Below are 21,001 nucleotides of genomic sequence, written 5' to 3' on the forward strand. Positions count from 1 at the left end.
AGAGAAAATTGCAAGTAGTTTTTTATGAGTTAACATCTTAAAACAGCTCTTTTTTAGACATGACATTGACTCTCATCGGCTTTATTTGTCAGGGTCAACAACTTTTGCTTTTACTGGCTGGTAAAAGCAAAAGGCAAGCTCCAAAAACAGAGCTGACGTCCAAACACAAAATCCTCAAAAATCCAAAATGCAAGTTACAGACAGATGTTCACACAAAGCTGGTGAGAAAGGGAAGCAAAAACAGAGGAAGCAGGCAGGGGAAAATCCAAGAAATAAGTACAAAAGAATAAAAAAAAAGAATAAAGTTAGATGCCAACAGAGCAGGCGCTGGACTGACATGAGTTACTTACTGACTTAAATACACAAGAGAGGGCAGACTAATAAGACACAGGTGAAACAAACAGGGCAATCAGAGGGAGGCAGGAAGAAACACAAAGAAAGGAAGCGGAAAGTAAAACATGACATATGAGGAGAGAACTACAAAATAAAACAGGAAATAACTGATCCAAGAACCCAAACCATGACATTTTAATCTGTGAGATCGATAATGACATAAAACAGAGTCAGTGGCTATGAAATCAAGATTATAGCACAAACCCTTATTTTTTATCCTGTTTTTAAGCCGATCAGTCATCAGATAATCAGTAAATCACATGAAAATAGGTTATGTTTGATTTATCTAAGCATTTTTAAAAAATATTCTGAAAATATCTTGAAATGTCCTTCAGAATTTTACCAGTTGTGAGTCAATAACAATTTGGATCCGTATGACATTTCCATAAGCATTGTAGTGACGTGTAAACCTAAAGAGGCAGCCCCACACTGAGCAGATGTTAGGTATGAAGGTGGAGGGCTCAGGTGCAGCTTGGCAGCCTGCTCTCATGTCGTGCTGCGAGAGGCGTGGGTGTCACACGGGACGAATAAATCCCCCAGCATTCATTGCTGCTCATCAAGGTCCCACCTCCCTGCCAGTGCACGCTGTCGAAATGATTATTCCGCCTGGACTTGATGATGAGAACATTATCTTCGCGAGCACACAAACAAACAGTCGTTCCTAGGCTCACTGGAGGCTGCTGTAGTTTTTCAGTTTTTACTGCAGAGTGTTTTCTCACACTCGGGGTAGTGTGACCTGACGCAGTATTTGTAGTAGTTTTATTTGTGATGGAATAAGAAGATTAAGTTCTTTAAGTGCCCCCCTATTTCAGTGAGTCACCATTTTTACTGAGCTCGTGACACCACACAAAGGAACAAACAGTGACAAAGAGGTACTGACTTGTGGCCAAGGTGCTTGAGGAAGTAGCCCAGGACTTTGAGGGCTTGGACCCGGATACTCTCGCTCTTTGAGGCCAGGAGCTTGCAGATCACCCTGTAACATGTCAAACACACAGCCGAACTGATTACACGTCAATGAAGGGATTAAAACACCGAACATGGAAGTTAAAAGGAGTTCAGTAAACGCCTGCTCAAAACGAGAGACGTGTGCGCTGACTGCAGCGTCTTTCTTCAAAAGAGGGAAAAAAAATGGTAAGACACAACAGTTCTCTGAGTAATAAAACATTTACCAGCAACATCCATGTGTGGTTGTGCTCTTGGAGACTAAGCAGCACAGTTGGAGTCCATTTTTGAGAAACAAACTGCTAAGCTGAAATTACCCTTTGTGTATACAGCATCAGTATTTTAACTGAACAAAGGCTAAACCATACAGTAAACCAATTTTATTGTTTTACTGAGGATTTTTATTTCTCATCAGACAAATCATGCCACAAAGTTTTGTTGTGTTAATGATGTGTAATGAAGGCAGGATATTATACAGTTTAAAAAATTAATTTGCAGTCTAAAATGACCACAGTTCACTGAAACAACAAACTTTCAGTAGCTCTCAGAGATCAGCAGCAATATAAAAATACAAGAAAACAAGAAAAGTTAAAAACAAGATGAATAAACAAATAAATAAGTGAGATAAATAAAATGAGGTGGCATCATCTATTCACAGTATGTATTTTGAATAAGTAAAGTACTCGGATGAGGCTGTAAAAAAATGTATAATGTATATCAAGCTGCTCAGATGATTGGTTTCATGTGCCGGCTGTTTTTACTGAGTTTGGAGAATAATCTTTTTCTCATTGTGCACCTGCAACATGGAATAACATGAAGAACAATCTAAAGCTTCACTTATTTTCACCCTTAGCCCAATTTACATTTATAAATTCACTTTATTTCACCGTTCTTCTTTTAGTTGATTCATTTGAAATGTAACTGCTTTATCTATTCTTTAGGTTTGATTATTTTACTAATTTGGCTTTTCAATATTTATACTTTTCATTTCCATTTTATATTTAACTTTCTTATTCATTTTTCTGAGTTTCAATGAAAGTTGAAAGAGTAAAAAAAGAGAGTAGGAGCAGGGGAAATGGTACAAAAAGGGAAAGAAATGAATGTATACGTATATACGTACGTGTGTATGTGCATGTGTGTTTGTATATACATGTATACGTATATGTATGTATAGCATGTGAATGAGTGCATGGACAAAAAGAATTAATCCAAACAAAACTCATCCTGTAAAACTCACCCGATACTTATCCAAACCGACTTTTGCTTATGTTCCTCATGTTTTTGTATTTATTAGTATGTTCTTATAGTCTATATGTGTATGCACACTTTGGTGAATAAAGGGTTATAAAAAGAAAAGAGAGTACAAGATGCATTTAGTAAATTTGACATCAGTAAATCTAAACCTCTCCCCACTTTCATTAAATCTATCTCTAAAATACCTTAATGATAAGAAATGTGCAGGTATGGCTGTTAAAAAAAGCTTTTGTCGCTCAACTTATTTTGTTTATAAATATTCAGTAGTTAATGTCTCTATATATTGTAATTAATATTGAACTGGGTGTATATTTGTTCTGGTAATGTAACAAAAATACATAAACAGCAAAAAAAAAAAAAACTGTGGTCAGATAGACAATGATTTAAATCACATTTAATAAAGTGAGATAATATGTGTCGGATCTGCTTTTGCATCATATCTTCTCATGTGTGCGTCTGTGTGTATGTATGCAGCATTCACCTTATTCCATTTCTCTGATCAAACGCAGGGATCATGGATGCTGGGTGTTCAGACATGAGAGCCACCAACAGCTGGAGCACATCGTGGATATTCTCATCCTGCAGAGAAAAGAAAGCAAGTTCAACAGGTGAATGAAGGAGGGAGAAGAAGCCCGCTTGGATGGAAGAACAGAAGGTTAAGAGGACAAAGAGAGAGGTGTAGGGGTGGAGAGGGAGGGGAGGGGATTGCGGAGGAGCAGGTGGTATTTCAGAGCAAGAATAGATATAATTGTTACAGAAGAGTAAATTCTGTTCAGTTCATTGTTGCGCCGTTTTTCATGCTGCTGCGGCGGCAAAGCTGACTCACACTCTTGCTCGCTTAAGTAGACCAACTCCAGCCCACAAATCATAACGCACATTTTGCCACCAGCTCCACTTAACCGCTCGCACTGTAGGAAGCATTTACCTCGTGCATGGTCAATAGGTAGTTGAGGATACTCTGCAGCTCGTCCTCCTTAACGCCCCGGTCCTGTGAAAGAAACACACAAAATGCTCCTTTAACTGAATCACTCATGATCTTCGTTTGTTTTTACATCTTATTAACTTCAGACGACTTCAGTAATCCTGTTCTTTGTTGATGCTTGTTAACCGTGAAGCAGCGCCAACCTCAGACACACGAATGTAACCGTGGGAAATCAATATGAGCGCACACACAAACACAAAAGCCACAGTGCTTCTTTCAGTCTGCTGATCTATAATGTGATTCTCCACACGCGCCAGGGATCCTGTACCTTCAGTATGAGCTGTTTGAGGAAGAGAAGCATGAAGGCTCTGAGCGAGATGATCTCCTTCTGGGATGGTCGTGGTCCGTCTAAACAAAACACACAAACAAAAGAATAATTTCCTGTTAAAAATCCATTTTTATGCACGATAATGATCAGCTAAATATGTCTGCAGCTCAGTCTGAGTGAGCCCTACTGCTTACTGATAACAGGTTTTTATTAGGCTTCCTGGAGAGCAGAGAAAAACATGTTAACACAAACACACACACACACACACACACACACACACACACACACACACACACACACACACACACACACTCTCTATGATAGAACTGTAAATCACTGTCATTAACTCCAGAGACATTTTGTCAATCTGGATATTTTATAGTTGTACTAATCCAACTTATTACAGCAAAGACATGGCAATTTACAAAAAATTTGATTGATGGTCCGAATGATCCAAACCAAACAAGCGCTGTAATCCACTGTACTGTATCTGCTTTAAAGCTCTGGCACTCGGTCGGTTTGATTGCTTTGCTGTGAAGAAATAATCAAGCTAAAAACACAGAAGCATCTGACGCATAACACGAGCAATTTCTCATGTGAAGTCATTGCCTCTTTCTAAACGATGTGACGTCTTGGAGCACTTAACTCCATTTTTCTGTGATTCATAACTTCCACAGACCTCAATTGCCTTCAAACAGGAGACATATAATGGTCATTTTCAGGTTCATAATTTTATTTTGGGTTACTACCAGAATAGGTTTACATGCTGTAGTGCACAAAAGACACATCAGTTTTCTCCTACTGCCCAGTGCTGCAGCACTGTATTCCCTTTGTATCTGAGATGCTCTGTTTTAGCTCCTGCTCTTTGAGAATACCCAGTCTCTCTCCTGATTGGTCAGCTCACACATGCCCGACCCAGCACCGCTAATATCAACAGAGCAGCTGTGCTAAATCAATTGCCAAGAAACTAGCCACTAGGCGTAAATGTTTCACACGTATGACATGGTGACGTGGTGTGATGTCACAAAGTCACAGAATTAAAGGCGGGACTACTGACGATGCGTTTCAGGAGCAGTGTTTTCTGTGGGAGAGAGGAGCTTCTGTTAGTGCAGACTTTGATCCTTTTTAACCTTCATGATCTTTTACATGCACAAGAAGTTATATAACACACTGAAGGAAAGGATAAAAAAAAAGGCATAACAGATCTCCTTTAAGAGCCACAAGTCTGTTTTCAAATTCTGTGTTTGTTCATTCTGAAATATAGCTTAAACAAAATGCTCATTACATCTTAAACTATGGCGTAGCAGCACTTGTTTATGAAGAAAACTGACAACTCAGATGTTGGCATTGCATTTTTTTACTCTTGTAAAATATATTTCATCCATTATTGAGGTGTTTTATGTATTCGCCAGATACACTAGGAGCTTAGGGATGTGATGAATCGACTCCAAACGGCCGCCAAATAACTGACTAATGGAATATGGGGCCAAATAGTCCAAAAGATGAATAGATTCAAATCAAAGCAAGAATGATATAAGTCCCACCTTTTAGAAATCTCCTTTCAACATGAATTTTTCTCCCTCACTTTCCTATTCGTTCTTTATAACTTGCTAAAACAGTCAGTACACAATAAACCTTGCAGGCTACCTGTGTTCATCAGCACTCTACATTCCCAACAGAGGTTTTTTAATTTTTATGAGGCAACAATAAACATTTATGATGTCCGGCTTGTGTGCGTTTGCCACTGCACACTTTGCTGTGTCAGGACGTTTGGATTCAGCCTTATTTAATGCAAGCTACAAAGGGAGTGTTTATTGTGAGCTCAATGAAATGCACCTTAACCCATATCTGACCCATAGCTGCTTAGCCAGCGGAAGTGGCCTAAGAGAAACATGAAAGAGTGAGGGTGTGAAAGGAAGAAGACACAAGGCTTCTCCCTCCGTATCTGTCATGCTCTGCCGGCCTTCAATCATGTGAGTGTGTACGTGTTTCAGTCGGTTCACCTGCTCTGCACGAAGCCAAAACATGACACCGTAGCGATCCCTTGTGATCCATCATCCTTACGCATCAAGCTGGTACATGTCGGCGGAGTGGCAACACTCACCATCCATCATGGTTACGCAGCAGCTCTCTGTCAACCCAGAGCATGGATGCACCAGGTGCTACCAGGTATCTTATTAATAGGATTTGAACAAAGCTGATTTTCTTCAGAACTGCTTCTCAGGGGGCAGCTTCAATTATCATCTTTTACTTATTGAAATTCATTTCAATGAACTTATTCTGCGTCTGTTAGTGTGTGAGTATGTTTTGACTTTTAGAGCCTCGCAACAACTACACACATGTTTATCTGATTCAAAAATGTCTGCAGTTTTTTTTCATTTGTTGTTGTGCTCAAAATTACTTTTGGATACCAATCAAATGATATTACAGTCAGGTTTTACAGGCTTTAACAACTGGCAGAACTTTTATGTCATTAATTTGTTTAAGCCGCATTCTTGTTTCAGTCAATAGAAGCCATTTAGACGCTGTTTTGGTCTAATTATAATTAAGCTGCTGGGTTCAAAAGCAATATTCCTGACTGGTGCGAAGAGCTCGGGGTGTTGTTATTAGGCACAAATCAGGTTCTCCCTTTGTGTCGCCCTGAAAGCGTAAAATCTGAGGAAAACTAAGAGAGGAACTTTATATCTTTAACCATGTCCAAAGCAGGTTCAGGGTAAAAACACACCCATACAAAAGATGCTGCTTGGATTCAACCTCATTACTTTAAACTGTACAATTAAATAAATTCCTGCCCACAAAGCCCGTCGTATGTTCAAAACATCTGCCCATTGCTATGCTAATTAATTCCATCAATGCATATCACACTCTTATAGTATAGTCAAGTACACACATATGCAGACTTCCAAACCACAGCTTTTAACAGCCATTAGTACGTGTCTGAGGCTAATTGCTACCGTTATCAGTGCTTCTTTATTGGGCTAAATCCCAGCAGTCAAACAGCAATATCGGCAAACAGAAAAGGAAGCCAGACAGACACTTGATTAGAAATTCCAACGGCTCCCTTGGATCTGCCAATCAAATCTGTCTGTTGCCACAGCAACGCGGGGATGCATACTCATCCTCGGTGGAGGGTCCCGGGCTTAAGAAGAGGTTGATTAAAGTGAAAGGCCTGCTCCGACCTCTCTGTTCTCGGCTGAATTACAAAAAAAGAAAATATATAAAAATCTGATTTGTCACTCTGCGGTGCGCTTTTGTAGTTTTGTTTCCAAATATACTGTATCTCACGGGAAGCACAAAAGGATGTGCAAACATTTCAATTCAAAGCAGAAAAAAAAATAATTACACAGGCAACACTGTTATTCTAAAAAAGAAACCATTTTTTACCACAAGAAAGCATAATTCATTCTCTTTTTGTGCAGAGGTCTGATTCACTCTCAAATACACAGAAACATTAACTCAGCATGCCTCATGAACAAGGGAAGGGAAAGTTACCCAATCACACCTCCAAACACACGCATGTGTCTGTTTCTGCCAATCTGCACAACCATTCAAAGCAATTACACTTTCAGTTAGCTATTCAAGTCCCATTGGTTGTTTACTTTGGGTTTTTCATGCGGTTGTTTTCAGCTGTGAGCTAAGCCTCTAAGCCCATCTTAAAAAGCTCATCTTTTTGCAAAGTAATCACTGCTCGTTGGGCAACTGCATACAATTAAAAGCAATTAGTAATTGCTGCATTTAACTAGGGGTCCTGCAGAATAAAGGTTGAATAAAAATCAAGTGTAAAATTGGTAATAGAAAGTGTCAAAGTTCATCAAAACAATGAAAAATGTTATGGCTGTCAAAGAAAAGGTTCCTTCTGTTATTAAACACAATACAACAAACACAGTTTACCATTTTCTGTTGGAAGTCATCTACTTTTGTCATGACTTATATTTCATACTGCTGTGGAAGGACAGTATTATAATTCATTATTATCTCATGTTTCTCAGGCGGCTATAAACTGCCTTCATGACAAGCATGAAATGTACTTGTTAGCTGACAGAGCTCCACATGAGTCAGACTTTTAACAGCTGTTTTAACAGCAATCGGGGAAAAGGAATAAGTCTTTAACAAGTGCGTCAGAGTGATGATTAATGTGTAGACTCGGAAATAATGTAGATTTAGCAGAAAGATATTAACAGTATGGCGTAGTGTGACTGTTGCCAAGAAAAATCTCATTAAAATATGCAAACCTCCTTCGCTCTATGTTTTAATCAATGGAGGCCCCTATCTAGTAACCGTATCTATCAATCGCACTAATGGAGAGACAGCAGCTACCCTCAAGAGAGCAGCTGATTTAACGCAACCTTGTATCAAGTTGAGTCAGCCCAGGTTTATTTGTATGGTCTGATATCACACACAACGTCGCAGGAATCCCATTTCAGAAGACTAGACTGCAAAATAACTGCAAAAATGAACATTTTGCATATAAAAGAGTCTTACTGTGGGTCTTTTTGGGGGAGTTTGTATGTACAGTACAACCTTCCATCCATAGTCCAAAGACACTCAGTTCAGCTCAGGTGAAGACTATTCTCTAAGTGGGCGGGGGGCATGCTTCCAGACGGCCATACTGAGAATAATGGCGAGCACTTTTCGAGCAATCTCTCGTGAAAGGCATTCATAGAGCTGCACTTAGTTGTACACACAAAAAGGGCCAGGCATAGTTGAGTGATGAATGAGAAAAAAACCAGCTCGAGAAAGAAGTTCAAACCCTGCTTGCTTTCTCACCTCTCCACACTTGGCAGCATGATTGTCGGATTGTCAGTTTCGGAAAGTTAATAATGGGACACAGCCACCTCAATTCTGAGATCAGAGAGGTGTGAAGGGGTTTGAGCCGGCAACACCTTAAATTGCTCACAGGTGTAAATGTGACACTGACTGTGTCTTTGTGCGGTAGGCCTGGCAGCTGTGACTCAGGAGTAAGAGGCGGTCATTTACTGATCCAAGGTCAGCGGTTTGAGGCTGCGGCAGCACGATGGCCCCCAATGGCTGTTCTATTGACACGTCAGTGTATGTGTGAATGGATGAGCATTGAAATATCAAGGGGCGCTTTGGTTGACAAGTCGGCGCCTTGCACGGCAGCATCTGCCATCAGTGAATGAATACAAGTGTGAAGTGTGAATCTGTAGCACCATATAAATGTAGGTCAATTTTCCATTGACCATAATGTGACAGGCTTCTGCTGCCTGTGACCTAATAAAGTCATAGAAGATGGATGGATGGACAGGCGGCTGGACGGATAATGTAAATACATACTGCATTACCCCATTACGTGTGTAGATGAATGGCATAACGCCATGCAATAAAATAACTTGAGGATGCTGTAAAAATGTTGCATCACACAGAATGTTTAGTATGTGTCATGGTTTGGGTTTTTATGTTGAGTAATTTCCTGTTTTATTTTGTAGGTTAAATGCTTGTGTGTCACGTTTTACTTTACACTTCCTGCCTTTGTCTTTTTCCTGCTTTTTTTCCTGTTCACCTTCTATATTTAGTCCAATAAGTTTTCCCTCAAGGGCACACAACACTTACCAGATTTGCACGCTTGGACAAAACAGGCTACACCCTCTGACAACCATGCAAACACTGAATGGCTGCACCCAATTGGATGAACGCCACTTGTGGGCCGTATGCTCCAGGATTTCAAACCGGACCAACGTGGCAGCTTGTTTGGAAACTTTTTCTTTTATTATGAAAGCAGGGCAGCTAGTGTGTGTCTGGCAACATTTTAGGCAAGAATGAGTAAAGCAGTTGCAGGATCTATCTTAATTTTAACTTGACAACAATTTGTTTTTATAGTTTTCAGAGTTTCCAGAGTCATTGTGTTGAGATAGACGCCCCTGATTTGCATAAAGTAGCCAGAATTCAACTTTATGCAAATGAGGAGCTGGTAACAGTGGCAGCTCGTCTCTCGAAACACAATACTCAGCTACCACAATGCATTGCAGCTTTCTACATAGACAACCAGCGCACACGTAACTTTACTTGTGACAGTCCGTCTGTTTTGCTCCTGTGTTTTCTGTGTTCCCCAAGCCTCATTCTAGTTTGTGTTTTTTTTCGTTTTTTTGATTTGCCCGAACCTGTTTTTGTCAATTTTGTTGCCTGCCTTTGATTTATTGTGGTTTCAGCTCTACGTTATTGAAGCTCATTCTTTGTTTCTGCTTCCTGCCGGCCTTAGTGTCTTGCATTGGGTTCCAATTTTGATAACCATAACAGCACATTTAGCACGAATAAAGACAGAGATGAAGAAAAAAGAAGGGATGGAGCGTACAAAGAGGGAGAATTTGAGACAGAAATGTAGAGAGGGAATGTCAAGTACTGTGCAGACAGACTATAGTCCTATATATGTATGTAATATAAAGTATAAACAAGGTCAGGAATAGTGTCTTTAACTCTCTAGTGGGGTTCATTAGGAGTGTGGAAGGGACTGTCATTGTTCTTGTTCCTGTTCCTTATCTTTTGTTCTCTCCTCTTACAGCGACCGTGCCTTTTGTGTGCAAATTGTGTGCACATGTGAACGTACCAAGACCTTTGGGGGTGATTCCGCTGCACTCCAGCGGGTTGATTGCCCAGTAGTAGTACTTCAGGGTGTGCATCAGCTGCAGGACGGTACCCACACGGCGGATGGTGGTGTAGATGGTCGCGGTGCCAATGAACTCCGATGACAGGTAGGTGTAGAGGGACAGCTGGACCTGTATACACACATATCCAATAATACAGTAGGTATAAACACATACACAAAGGTTGACGGACAAATACAAGCTGTCACACACTTTCTGGCGAGAAACGAGTCATCTGTGTGTCAGCCACAGGGGAATAATAGGAAACTTCCCTCCAGCAAAAGCACCAATGTTTTTTCTGCCTTGTGTTATTTTTTTATCTGTCTTTGCCTGAAGCCGTCAAGCATCTGAGGAGCTTCTTACGCAGCCCTGACATTTAAACAGGGCGCTCTCCAATTGCTCATTTCCTTCTTCCCTCCTTCCCTGCCTCCTGCTGTGCCCGTCTTGTTCCCTCTCTTAATATTCCTCTAACGGATCCTTGCCATCGTTGGTACAAAGATTCAAGTCTGCTGCAGCGGCTGCTCACAAATCTCGGAGCTCATTACAGTGACCATGACGCCAAGGACCAGTCTTAACGAGGTAGCTCTGTTTAAGCAGATGAAATTAGCTGAGTGCCGCCACGGTCTGAGTGTACCGCAACATAGCTCATCATCGAGAATGGAGAGCGCACTCAGCTGACTGAAATGGTTTTTATTACATTTTGTTTCACACATTGAGCTCATGTGTTTATCTGATGTGATTTAAAACAGGTTTCAGCTCGAGGCAAGTCTGAAGTTCCTTGATTGTGGCACAACGATTTGTATAATTTAATGGAGTTACCCTTTAACATGCCCTAAAATGTTGTTTATTACATCAAAATATGGCAAAATCGCACAGCTGGAGCCAGATCAAAATAAGATTTTACAAACACGTCAGCCACTGATGTCAGTGTCCCTCTTAATTTCCTTCAACCCCCTTAGTAAAAAGGTCGGCATTGGGATATTTGTTAAAATCCAAACTGTTCATATCTAAGTCTTTCATATTGTTGTTCTTTTTGGCATGCATCTCTACCCCAGCTTTGCAACCTGTTGGCTAGTTGGTTTGTAGAAGGCACCCACGAGAACACCATGTGTTGCAAACCGGGATAAAAACCCCAACTGAGAAGCATATTCTGAGTGCACTGTATCAAAGATTCTGCTAAAACTCGATTAATATCCTCATATCTCATATGTCTTAATAGGAAAATGCTACTTTCAGAAAAAGGCCTAGTTCTGAATATCCAAACAGAAGAAGGTATTTACCACATGAAATTAGGATATTTTTAAAAATAGTGGAGGATTACTGCTGTAACAGTAGACTAGGATCATGTTTATGTGCTTCGTAAAGAAAACAGGCTCGTTATTTTGAGTGAGAATTCATGAGGGAGACGTTACGAGAGATGGGAGATGAGATTCGGATGTGATTTCTTCAAGTGTTTCATTAAGTCCTGAATGTGACCAAGGCTATTCTTGCCAATAATGAAGGTGATAATAATACCCTGAGAAGTGGAAAATAATAAAGCTCAGTGGGAGACAGAATGGCAGAGTGAACGTAAGATTAAAGGATTAAAACACTTTTTGTTGCTGCTCAGTATATCTATTATGCCTCTCCTTTTCTCATCATGGCCCTACTGAATGTGTGAAGCTAAATTATTGTAATTTTCTGTATTGGCACTCAACTACAGTTAAAAATCGAATAATGGAGCCACTTTGAACTGTTTCACAAGTCAGCTAAGGTTGATATGTTCATGCAGTGTTGGATTCTGACTTTCTCCTCAGCAGCAGCAACGGCTCACCTGCATTTCTTACATCTTAACTCCAGCATGCCCTGAAAAGCGGTGCTGCTACACCCAAGAGCCAATCACATCTCAGGGTCAGAGGGGAGAAGACAGGGAGTCAGGAAGTTCTGAAAATAATGGAGGCTGGAGCTGACTGGCCCTGCGGGAACGCCAGGAAGACTCACATCTAGTTCAGAGTAAGAGGAAGAAGGACTACACATCTCTCTCCAGCCCTCAGGTCTTTTCAAATGTCACTTTTTCTCTCTGTTTCCTTTGCTTGCATGTTCTGTCTTTTCCCTGCGTGATGTGCCAGCTCCTACCTCTGCGTCTTGCAACCTCCTTTGTGATGTTATTGTAAAGGGCAACAGCCATGAAGATGTCAGTCCATCCTTCCTCTTTGTTATATGTTGCGTGCTTGTCCAAACTGCATTCGGGGAAAAATCTTTCTTTTCTTTTCCTTTCTTTTGCTATTTCCTCTTTCTGTCATACCTGTTTGGGAGTCTATCAGCCCATTAATTCTCTTACTCAGACCATCATCCTCTGTTTTTTTGCAGCAAGGTCATGAAAACACACACACACACACACACATATACACAGTAGATACACACAGATAAACAGACCTTGGCAGGGGTGTGTATCCAGATGGCAGCGTTGAAGAGGACATGGTCACAGAGCTGTTTCAGGAGTGGCGCTCCATGAGGTAAACCATCCAGATACTTCGCAAAAGACAGGAACTGTTCAAGTACCGCTCTGGTGATGTGGACACGTGACGACTGGACAAAAGAAAAGAAAATGTAAGCGGTGATTTAAACAGACTGAATGTTCATGCAAACCCCTGTGTTGACTTAGCTCCATCAACCTGTTACAAATGATACCTGCATCCATACATTACACAAGATGCTTAGTTGCCATAGTTACTGTTTGACATTTTGCCGGTGCAGAGGACACGAGAGTGCAATGAGTTTAGTTTCATTAGGATCTACAAATATTCTGCTGCAGTATGTGTTGTGTTGCACAATCTGAGGTGCCTTTGTGAACAGGTGCTCAAGTCATTGATTGACACCAGCAGCTAGGTGTGTGACGCACTTCCTTAGATCTCTTTCTCCATCTTTCACATAACCTTTCCGCACATTTGTGGCATGCTGCTCCAGCGGCAGCTTCGGAAGAAATACAAAATTAATAAACGTCCGTGTTGTTGTTTCACAGAGGTGTTGATTCCACTGTATGATTACTTTGGAGGCTGCAGTTTGTGCCGTGCTGTGATTTGTTTTTCTTATATCCCCTTTCCTCGTATGAATAGGGTGGACAAAATAATGGAAGCACCTGTCTGTTTGAGGAAATACAGTTCAACAGACGCACAAATGATCATGATCTGAATTATCATGTTGGGTCAACACCAGCATGAAATGTTTTATTGCAGGACTGTTGTATTAGACTACATTAGTTGTAGCCAATAAATTGGCGACTGAGTGTACAGCAGATAGACATAAGTCTGATGGCTATTAAAACATAATGCACAATATAACAAGATTTACACCCTTGTGAGTTTATGTCTCCGTGCACCACTCATGTTGCAGTTTACATCCATGTCTGTCTAGATATACAATCACATATACATATACACATATAACAAAGCCTATGCAGCGAAGGAATTTAAGAAAATGTTAATGTAGTCCTCAGTGAAATCAATTCCAGTAAATTACTTCCAGTGAGAAACACGTCGTCTTCACGTAGAGACAGTTTTTTCAGGGGAGTACAGAGAACTGACACAGAGCCTCTTCACACGCTGCAACAACAATCACCTGTAGCCCAATATCACCAATCATTTTGTCCCAGATTAGAAGAAAATCCTTTAATGCATTACTGAGATATACTGTAGTCTTCAAGAGAAGGGGGCAGAAGTTAAGGTCACAGTGACCTTTGGCCTTTGAATTCTAATCAGCCGGTCCTTGAGTCCAAATGGATGTTTGTGACAAATATGAAGAAATATCGTGCACGGACGGACAGATGGATGGGCAACCTGAAAGCATAATGCCTCTGGCCACAGCTATCATCTTCACAGAGGCATAAAATAGGTGTGTAGTTAAATAAACACCTGAAAAGTGAAGGCCTTGAAAGCCTTGAGAACCTCAGTGGAGGTCATGGTACAAAATCAAGGCTATTCTTCTGATTCACCCAACAACAACATGTGCATGAATATGTAAACACAAGCTCGTATCTGTCGAGGCTTTTTACTGACCTTCTCCAGCAGATATCCAATCACCAGGAAGCCTTTTCCTCCCAGCATCTGCTCCTGCATGGCCACTGAGCTCTTCAACAGCTCCACCAGGAACGCCAGCAGAGTCGCACTGCAACACACACATCGTACACACATGTTGCAGTAACGCTGCGTGGAAATCTTTGATGAATTTCTAGATATTCACTAAATCTGCTCATGGTTTGCTTCACCGTCTCTGTCATTTATCTTTACTAAACAGGTGTATTTTTGTTTGTTATCATTCTCTTCCAAATAGTCTTGACTTCAGCTAACACGATGTGGAGATGCTGCCTGAAATGTAACTGCATTAGGGCTCATGTGATGGAGGTGGTATCAGGACAATCTTAGGGAGAGAAGAACGCAGACGCTCTACAAAGCTGCTCATCGCTCCGGGGACAACCACATAACTCTTCCTCCTTCACACTTACACACCCTGCTCTCTATAATCAGTTATTTCTAGCCTGCAGCATTATTATCTCAGGTTGGTCTTTAAGTTTGAAGATTATTTTCACACATATAACATTCATCTTTATCTAATGTCCCTTAAAGTCTCTTTTTGTCACTCCCCCCCCCCTTGTTTCAGGGTCCATGCGAAGATCAGCTGCAGTAAATAGTGCATATTAAAAACAAAACAAAACACACAATTCTTTTTATGTCGGAGCCCATTCGCTGCATGAGAAATCACTGAAACTGCATTAGCCTGTGGATTTATCTTTGTGGACTGCTCACCAGACTGTGGTGTCCACGCTGCTGTCATTGAGCTGTTTGTAGTCCAGCTGAGCGAAGAGAGGGAACAGGACCTGGATGCCTCCTATAGAGTGTATGGCGCTGTGGATGGAGTGAGTAACGATGGCCTTTACATCCTGTGGGATGGAAATGGACAGTTAGAGACACAAACTCTGCTGTACATACACACAGGCAGAGATATAATCACACACACTCACTGCCATTAGTATATTAACAGCTCTTATATGCAGATTACTGTTGGTCTCAAATACAACATTACCACATTTTTGAATAGAAGCTAAAAAACACATTTGTCAGAAATACAACTGAGCCCTTTATTTCAGATTGGATGTACATGTTGTTCTTTGCTGTTAATTGTCAACTATTCATTAGCTTACTGATTTGTAACTGATTGGTAAAAACAAGATATTTTCACGACTGCTTGATTCAGATTTCAGAGAGAAAAAAATACAATTATATAATCTTAAAATAACAATTATTATATAATGCCAAATCTTAATTTCTATAACTCTTTAAATGGCACCTGTGTAAGCTTCCTAATACTGTCATGAATGACTAAACTCATAAAAACTAAAATAACTAAAATAACTGTATGACTAATCCAATTTGATTCACTCGCTGCCTTTGTAATGTAATTGCTGCCTGAATTGCTGCTGCATTGTTCTCACAATAGGCAAAGAAGTACATTTTATGAAGAAATACAAAGAAGAACAATCATTAGCAGAGCACAGTCTTACCATCCTTGAATGGAGGACACTTGGAAAGATAATTTGCAGTACAAAAAAATTTCCTCAAAAAGACTAATAAACAGCTGAGTCCCACCAAAAATACAAAACTGTGAACTGTGCGACATTGGTATTCTTTTTTTTTTTTTAACCTATCCTTATCCTGAGGTAAACCCCACACCGAGTTATATTTTTCCCCAAATGCAACTGAGGTGTTTGTGAGACACCGGGTGATGAACTAGCCTGATTATGAGGCTGAACTGCCCTTTCATTTCGCTTCAATCATTCATACATGAGTTGCTGAACTAATCAGGAGATGTGGCAGTGATTCAGAGGTCTGGAAGTGATGAAGAGCCGCTCTGACGAATCCGACCACACTGACCTGTAGCATAAGTGCGTGTGGCGAGTGGACGAAGATGGAGGGGTTTTCCCTGGGCGATGACTCCAGGCAGAGCTGGGCATCCGTCGCCTTGGCGTTGTAGGTGAAGGAGATGGAGCTGGCCAGCTTGCCATCGTACAACACCTGCTTGTGGTGCTCGGCCAGATGGATGTCGCTCTCTGACTTGAACTTGAACGTGCTCTGGAGATAGAGAGAGAGAGAAAGAGAGAAGAAGAAGACACCAAAGGTCGCGTGAGAAACACGCTGAATCAGCGAGACAAGTGACTGAGAAAATGTGAGTGTGTGTCTGCGTGTACAAGCTCAACACCCAAAATGGAGTCTGCTTAATTGCGGCATGAGCCGTGTGTAAACAACTCAGCATTAGCTTAATGAACACAGTGCTAACCCGGGCACTAATTCAATTAGCCCAGAATAAGAGATGGAGCCGGGGAGCGGATGTGTGGGAGAAAGGCACTCAGGGCTCCAAAATTATCTTCTCTCTTTGTCGTACACCAACGAAAAACACACAAAAGAGTACGAACACAGTCATACAAATTTATGTTGTTCAATTTCTGCGTATTATTTTGTATTTGTCATGCACATAACAACAACTTTAACCTTTTCCATGCACCGCTAAGCTTTTACCTTGAAAATCAAAACTTTTTCTTATAATTTTTTATCCTTGAGAGGAAATTACCGTTCAAAAAACAGTAATGCCAAAATACATACTGACTAAGGCTGTGTGGTGCTGGCACTACAGTAAAAATTATTGTGATATTTAAGGTAGAGCCCGACCAATTTTTAAAGCTGATGCGGATAAAGATATTAGGGAGTAAGAAATCCTGATATTGATAGATCAACCAATAAACACAATTCTTTTGCACTTATCCCTCAAATGTGGTTATTAAACACTTACAGTATGTAACAGAGGCATGGTATTAGTTATACAGTTTAAAAGAATATTTGGACAACATGATCTATTTATCTGTGATAGGCTCATTTCTCATCAAGAAAATATTGGCCAACCGATACATCATATATGTCGATATTTTAAAACCTCTTCAATAGCACTTCATAAATACTAGGACTGGGCACTATTGTACAGATGACAATTGGTGCTTTTACAAGATTTTTGACAAATAATCATCAGCAATGAGGATATTGGGGTCGACTGATTTGGCTCTTTCGGGGCTGATACCAACACCGATTATTAGAAATCAAGGAGACTGAAAACAAATATTTGGGACTGATACTCGTTCGCAGTAAAATTGAAACTCTTTGTGTCAAAATTTTACTGTAATGCAGCCTTTAAAACCAGGAAAAGACAACACTTATGCCATATCATGATAAAACAATTTCCAAAATCCAAACAGAGTCTCATATCATGAAATAATATTGATATGTTGCCTTAAATCTGACACATTTGTGATGGAAGAACTGTGAATAATTCTTCGGCATGTTTCAACAGACAATTACAGTCTTCTCTGCTACCTTAAGGAAAAAATGAATCTGTTTTGTCAATGCAGATTGTAGGAGGCTGCACTTTGTGTGTGTGTGTGTGTGTGTGTGTGTGTGTGTGTCTGCATCTAATGTCTATATCTGTCTGTCTGCACAGGTCTGCGAGTCCATATATCCTGCAGCTGTGTTGATACACTCATGAAGCCCCACAGATGAAAGGCCAGCAGGATGCTCTGCCACCTTTTGCAGGAGCACCAGGCAAGGGCCGCTCTCGCCTTCGAGCGGCTGGGTCCCCAGGTGCCTCGCTCAGCCTGACTGCACAGGAAAGCCCCGGGCCGCTCACAGACCTGCAGGCCCGACTTGTTCTAAACCTTTCATCTGATGTCTGATGTAGAAAATGTGCCCTGAGCAGTTTTAACTATGCAGCAGAAAATTCCACCGTGAAGTTAAGCGCGCACTACACAACGGAGGCGTCTGAAGAAAACGGCCCCTCCACAGTGTAACATCCTTATCTCCATCCAGGGGCTGAACACAAGTCTGTGGTTTCCTAGCGCTGTGTTAGTCTTAACTTTCTCCTCCCTTTTAAATCAGTTGTGATACAAAAAGCTTGCTTGTATATTATCTGAATGTGAGGCACACTATCCACACATATTTCCTCACACATGCTTGCTTGCAAAACATTATTTCCAGCAGAAAATAATGGTCATTACACAGTATGACAGCCTGCCCATGTTTATACTTTAATAGTTTACTAGCATTTATAGTTTAGTGAAATACAAAAGCTGATGATCCAGTGTTAAAAAGCTTATATATTTAACAGCTTATAAATTAAAAGTAGCCTAGAATACTGCATCCATGTGCAAGGATAATCAATCACAAACACAAGTAAATTGCTCTCTGGTTTATTTTGAAGGTTAGTGGGCCCTCTGCACGGAAAAAATACTGAATAGCCTGAATGTGAAATTAATACGCTTATTAAGATGCACATTTTATGCGGTGTAAGCCCATTTATTGTGGTGCTTTTATGAAGTGCGTGCGTGTGTCTACTCGCGCATATGTATTTATGTTGCTGTGCAAAACGCTGGAAGCATGTAGCTGAAGGTGTAAAAGAGCTTTGCTGACTCTCTAAAGTATTAAGGGATGCACGGAGGCGTCGGACAGGCAGCGGGAGAATCACGCAAGAACTGAGGAGAGAGCAAATTCTTACATATGTAAAGACTTAAACACTTGTGTGCCCCTTACCTGGTTACACACACACACAAACACAGGAATGAAAGCGACAAGTCACTCCTGACAGCTGCAGATACGACACTGGCCTGCAGTGATAACACACACACACACACACACACACACATATCTGTGCCTCCCTGCATCTCCACACAGTTTGCAGTCCTCCAGAATGAGTTCTCCAGCATACAACTAAAATGTTGTAAAACTTATTTTGGCTTAGTTATTAGATAAATAAATACTTAACTAGAATGGCACTCAGTAGGGCGCATACTGTACCTCTGTCAAGTCACCTTCAGTTCTCACTCGTAGATCGACATAGAGTGTTAAACAAAGAGAAAATCTGCTTTTACAACGTCAATATTTGGTGTTAATTCAGTGACATACATCATTGTGTACCAATTACTGAGCCCAACAAAAGTCAAGTCAAGTCAGTTTTATTTTTTTTGCCCCAAAATCACAAATCACAAATCACGTTGCCTCAGGGGGCTTTAAAACAAATCTGTTTATAAGGAATATAATTCTCTTAAAGGGGCAAAATGTCATTTTAAATGAAACTCAGAATTTTAGTATTTACAATATCAATGAGGTAATAATACAAACTCATACATATTTATTTCTTTTTTTCCATAACTGAATAAACAAGCTGTTCTCAGAGGACAAACACTGTTTGAAGCTAGAAAGGTGGCAGGGTCCGCCAATTAAAACGGTATGAAATTGTCCTTTAAGGTCAGTTTGTTTATTCAGTTTATTCAGTCATGAAAACAAAGAGAGTTTTGTTTATTTAGTGTGTTCAGGCATAAAAAAATCAGTCAATGGAGATCTTTCTCATCTGATTAAAACTGATTCCCCAAAAGTACGTAGTGCACCTTTAAGGTTTAATATTAAAATGCACAAAACTAAACCTCACTAAATTTATTATGAACCCACAAGACACATGTAGATGCAAACACACACAGGGACATGACAATACAGGTGTCCAGATAGACTCACATGGTCCATTAATTACACTGTGGCCAGATTGTTGGCAGTGCTCTGCAATGAGACATCTGGACTCCTGATGAGTCGTGCAACCAGCGACACACACTCAACAGCATGTGAATGACACACACACACACACACACACACACACACACACACACACACAAAAGGACAAAAACACTGGAGCTTTCTTTCTGCACAAAAAAACAAGATGTTATGTTCCATCTTCTTCCTGTCATTAGGAGAGCATGGAAGTGCTGAACCGCACACACACACACACACATTCAGTACACACAGCGTGTCGGCCATCATGAGCCACGTCGAGCGAGAAGACCTTGAACACCCTCACTGTGCTGAAGGCTTGTTTAGCAGAGCGAGCAGAGTGTCTGTCTGCTTTCTGCTGCTCATTACTGAACAGTAGCACTGACAGTGGATGAGACCACGAGGCTACACACATATACGCTGTACAGTATAGATACAGTTCACCAGCGATTAGGCAAAACCCCAGGAGCAGCATGTCATCTTTACACAGGGGCATCTGTGTGAAGCCACGAGAGCGAGCACCGGCCTATATTCACATTAAGACGGGAAGCTGTGTGAAACAAGCCTAGTCCCAGTGGCGTCCTCCTTTAGCCAACCGAAACACCCGTGAACTCATCATCACAATACCGGCGCCGGGGCCAGCGGCTTTGAAACAACTGAGCCATTTAATGGTCTCTTCTGGGCATCTGAGAAGCCCGTTCTGCGCCATGCAGAGAGGCAATCATCTGACTGATCACCCCCAGGAAACTGTGGGCTGTGACGGAGCGCCGAATCAGTATTCATGGCCGAGAAACAGCAAAACCCCGAGCATGTGATCATTAGGAGTGAGAACTCTCGTCTAAAACGTGCCTTATGTTATGTGATGTGACAGGGAGAGGCTGAGAGAGAGAGAGAGGGTGGTAATGATAGAAAGACAAAGGCGTGAAACTGACATGTATGAGTGAGTGCTCCT

The 21,001-nt window shown here is 41.0% G+C and overlaps 1 protein-coding gene across 15 annotated transcripts in view; it reads right to left on the minus strand.

The window, feature by feature from the left end:
• The window catches only part of nbeaa (neurobeachin a), a 108,245-nt gene that overhangs the window by 38,003 nt on the left and 49,241 nt on the right, over positions 1-21,001 (minus strand). For all 15 annotated transcript variants that reach the window (XM_084374278.1, XM_084374287.1, XM_084374282.1 and 12 more), the window contains exons 9-17: positions 16,345-16,542; positions 15,220-15,353; positions 14,473-14,581; positions 12,854-13,006; positions 10,402-10,570; positions 3,840-3,919; positions 3,515-3,577; positions 3,071-3,168; positions 1,274-1,366 (exon numbers count right to left, since the gene is read on the minus strand). In XM_084374278.1, coding sequence (XP_084230404.1) covers positions 1,274-1,366; positions 3,071-3,168; positions 3,515-3,577; positions 3,840-3,919; positions 10,402-10,570; positions 12,854-13,006; positions 14,473-14,581; positions 15,220-15,353; positions 16,345-16,542 — 1,097 coding nt within the window. The remainder of the gene's footprint in view (positions 1-1,273; positions 1,367-3,070; positions 3,169-3,514; positions 3,578-3,839; positions 3,920-10,401; positions 10,571-12,853; positions 13,007-14,472; positions 14,582-15,219; positions 15,354-16,344; positions 16,543-21,001) is intronic.

This window comes from Pagrus pagrus, assembly GCF_965226575.1.
Source record: "Pagrus pagrus genome assembly, chromosome: 14".
Lineage (NCBI taxonomy): Eukaryota > Metazoa > Chordata > Actinopteri > Spariformes > Sparidae > Pagrus > Pagrus pagrus.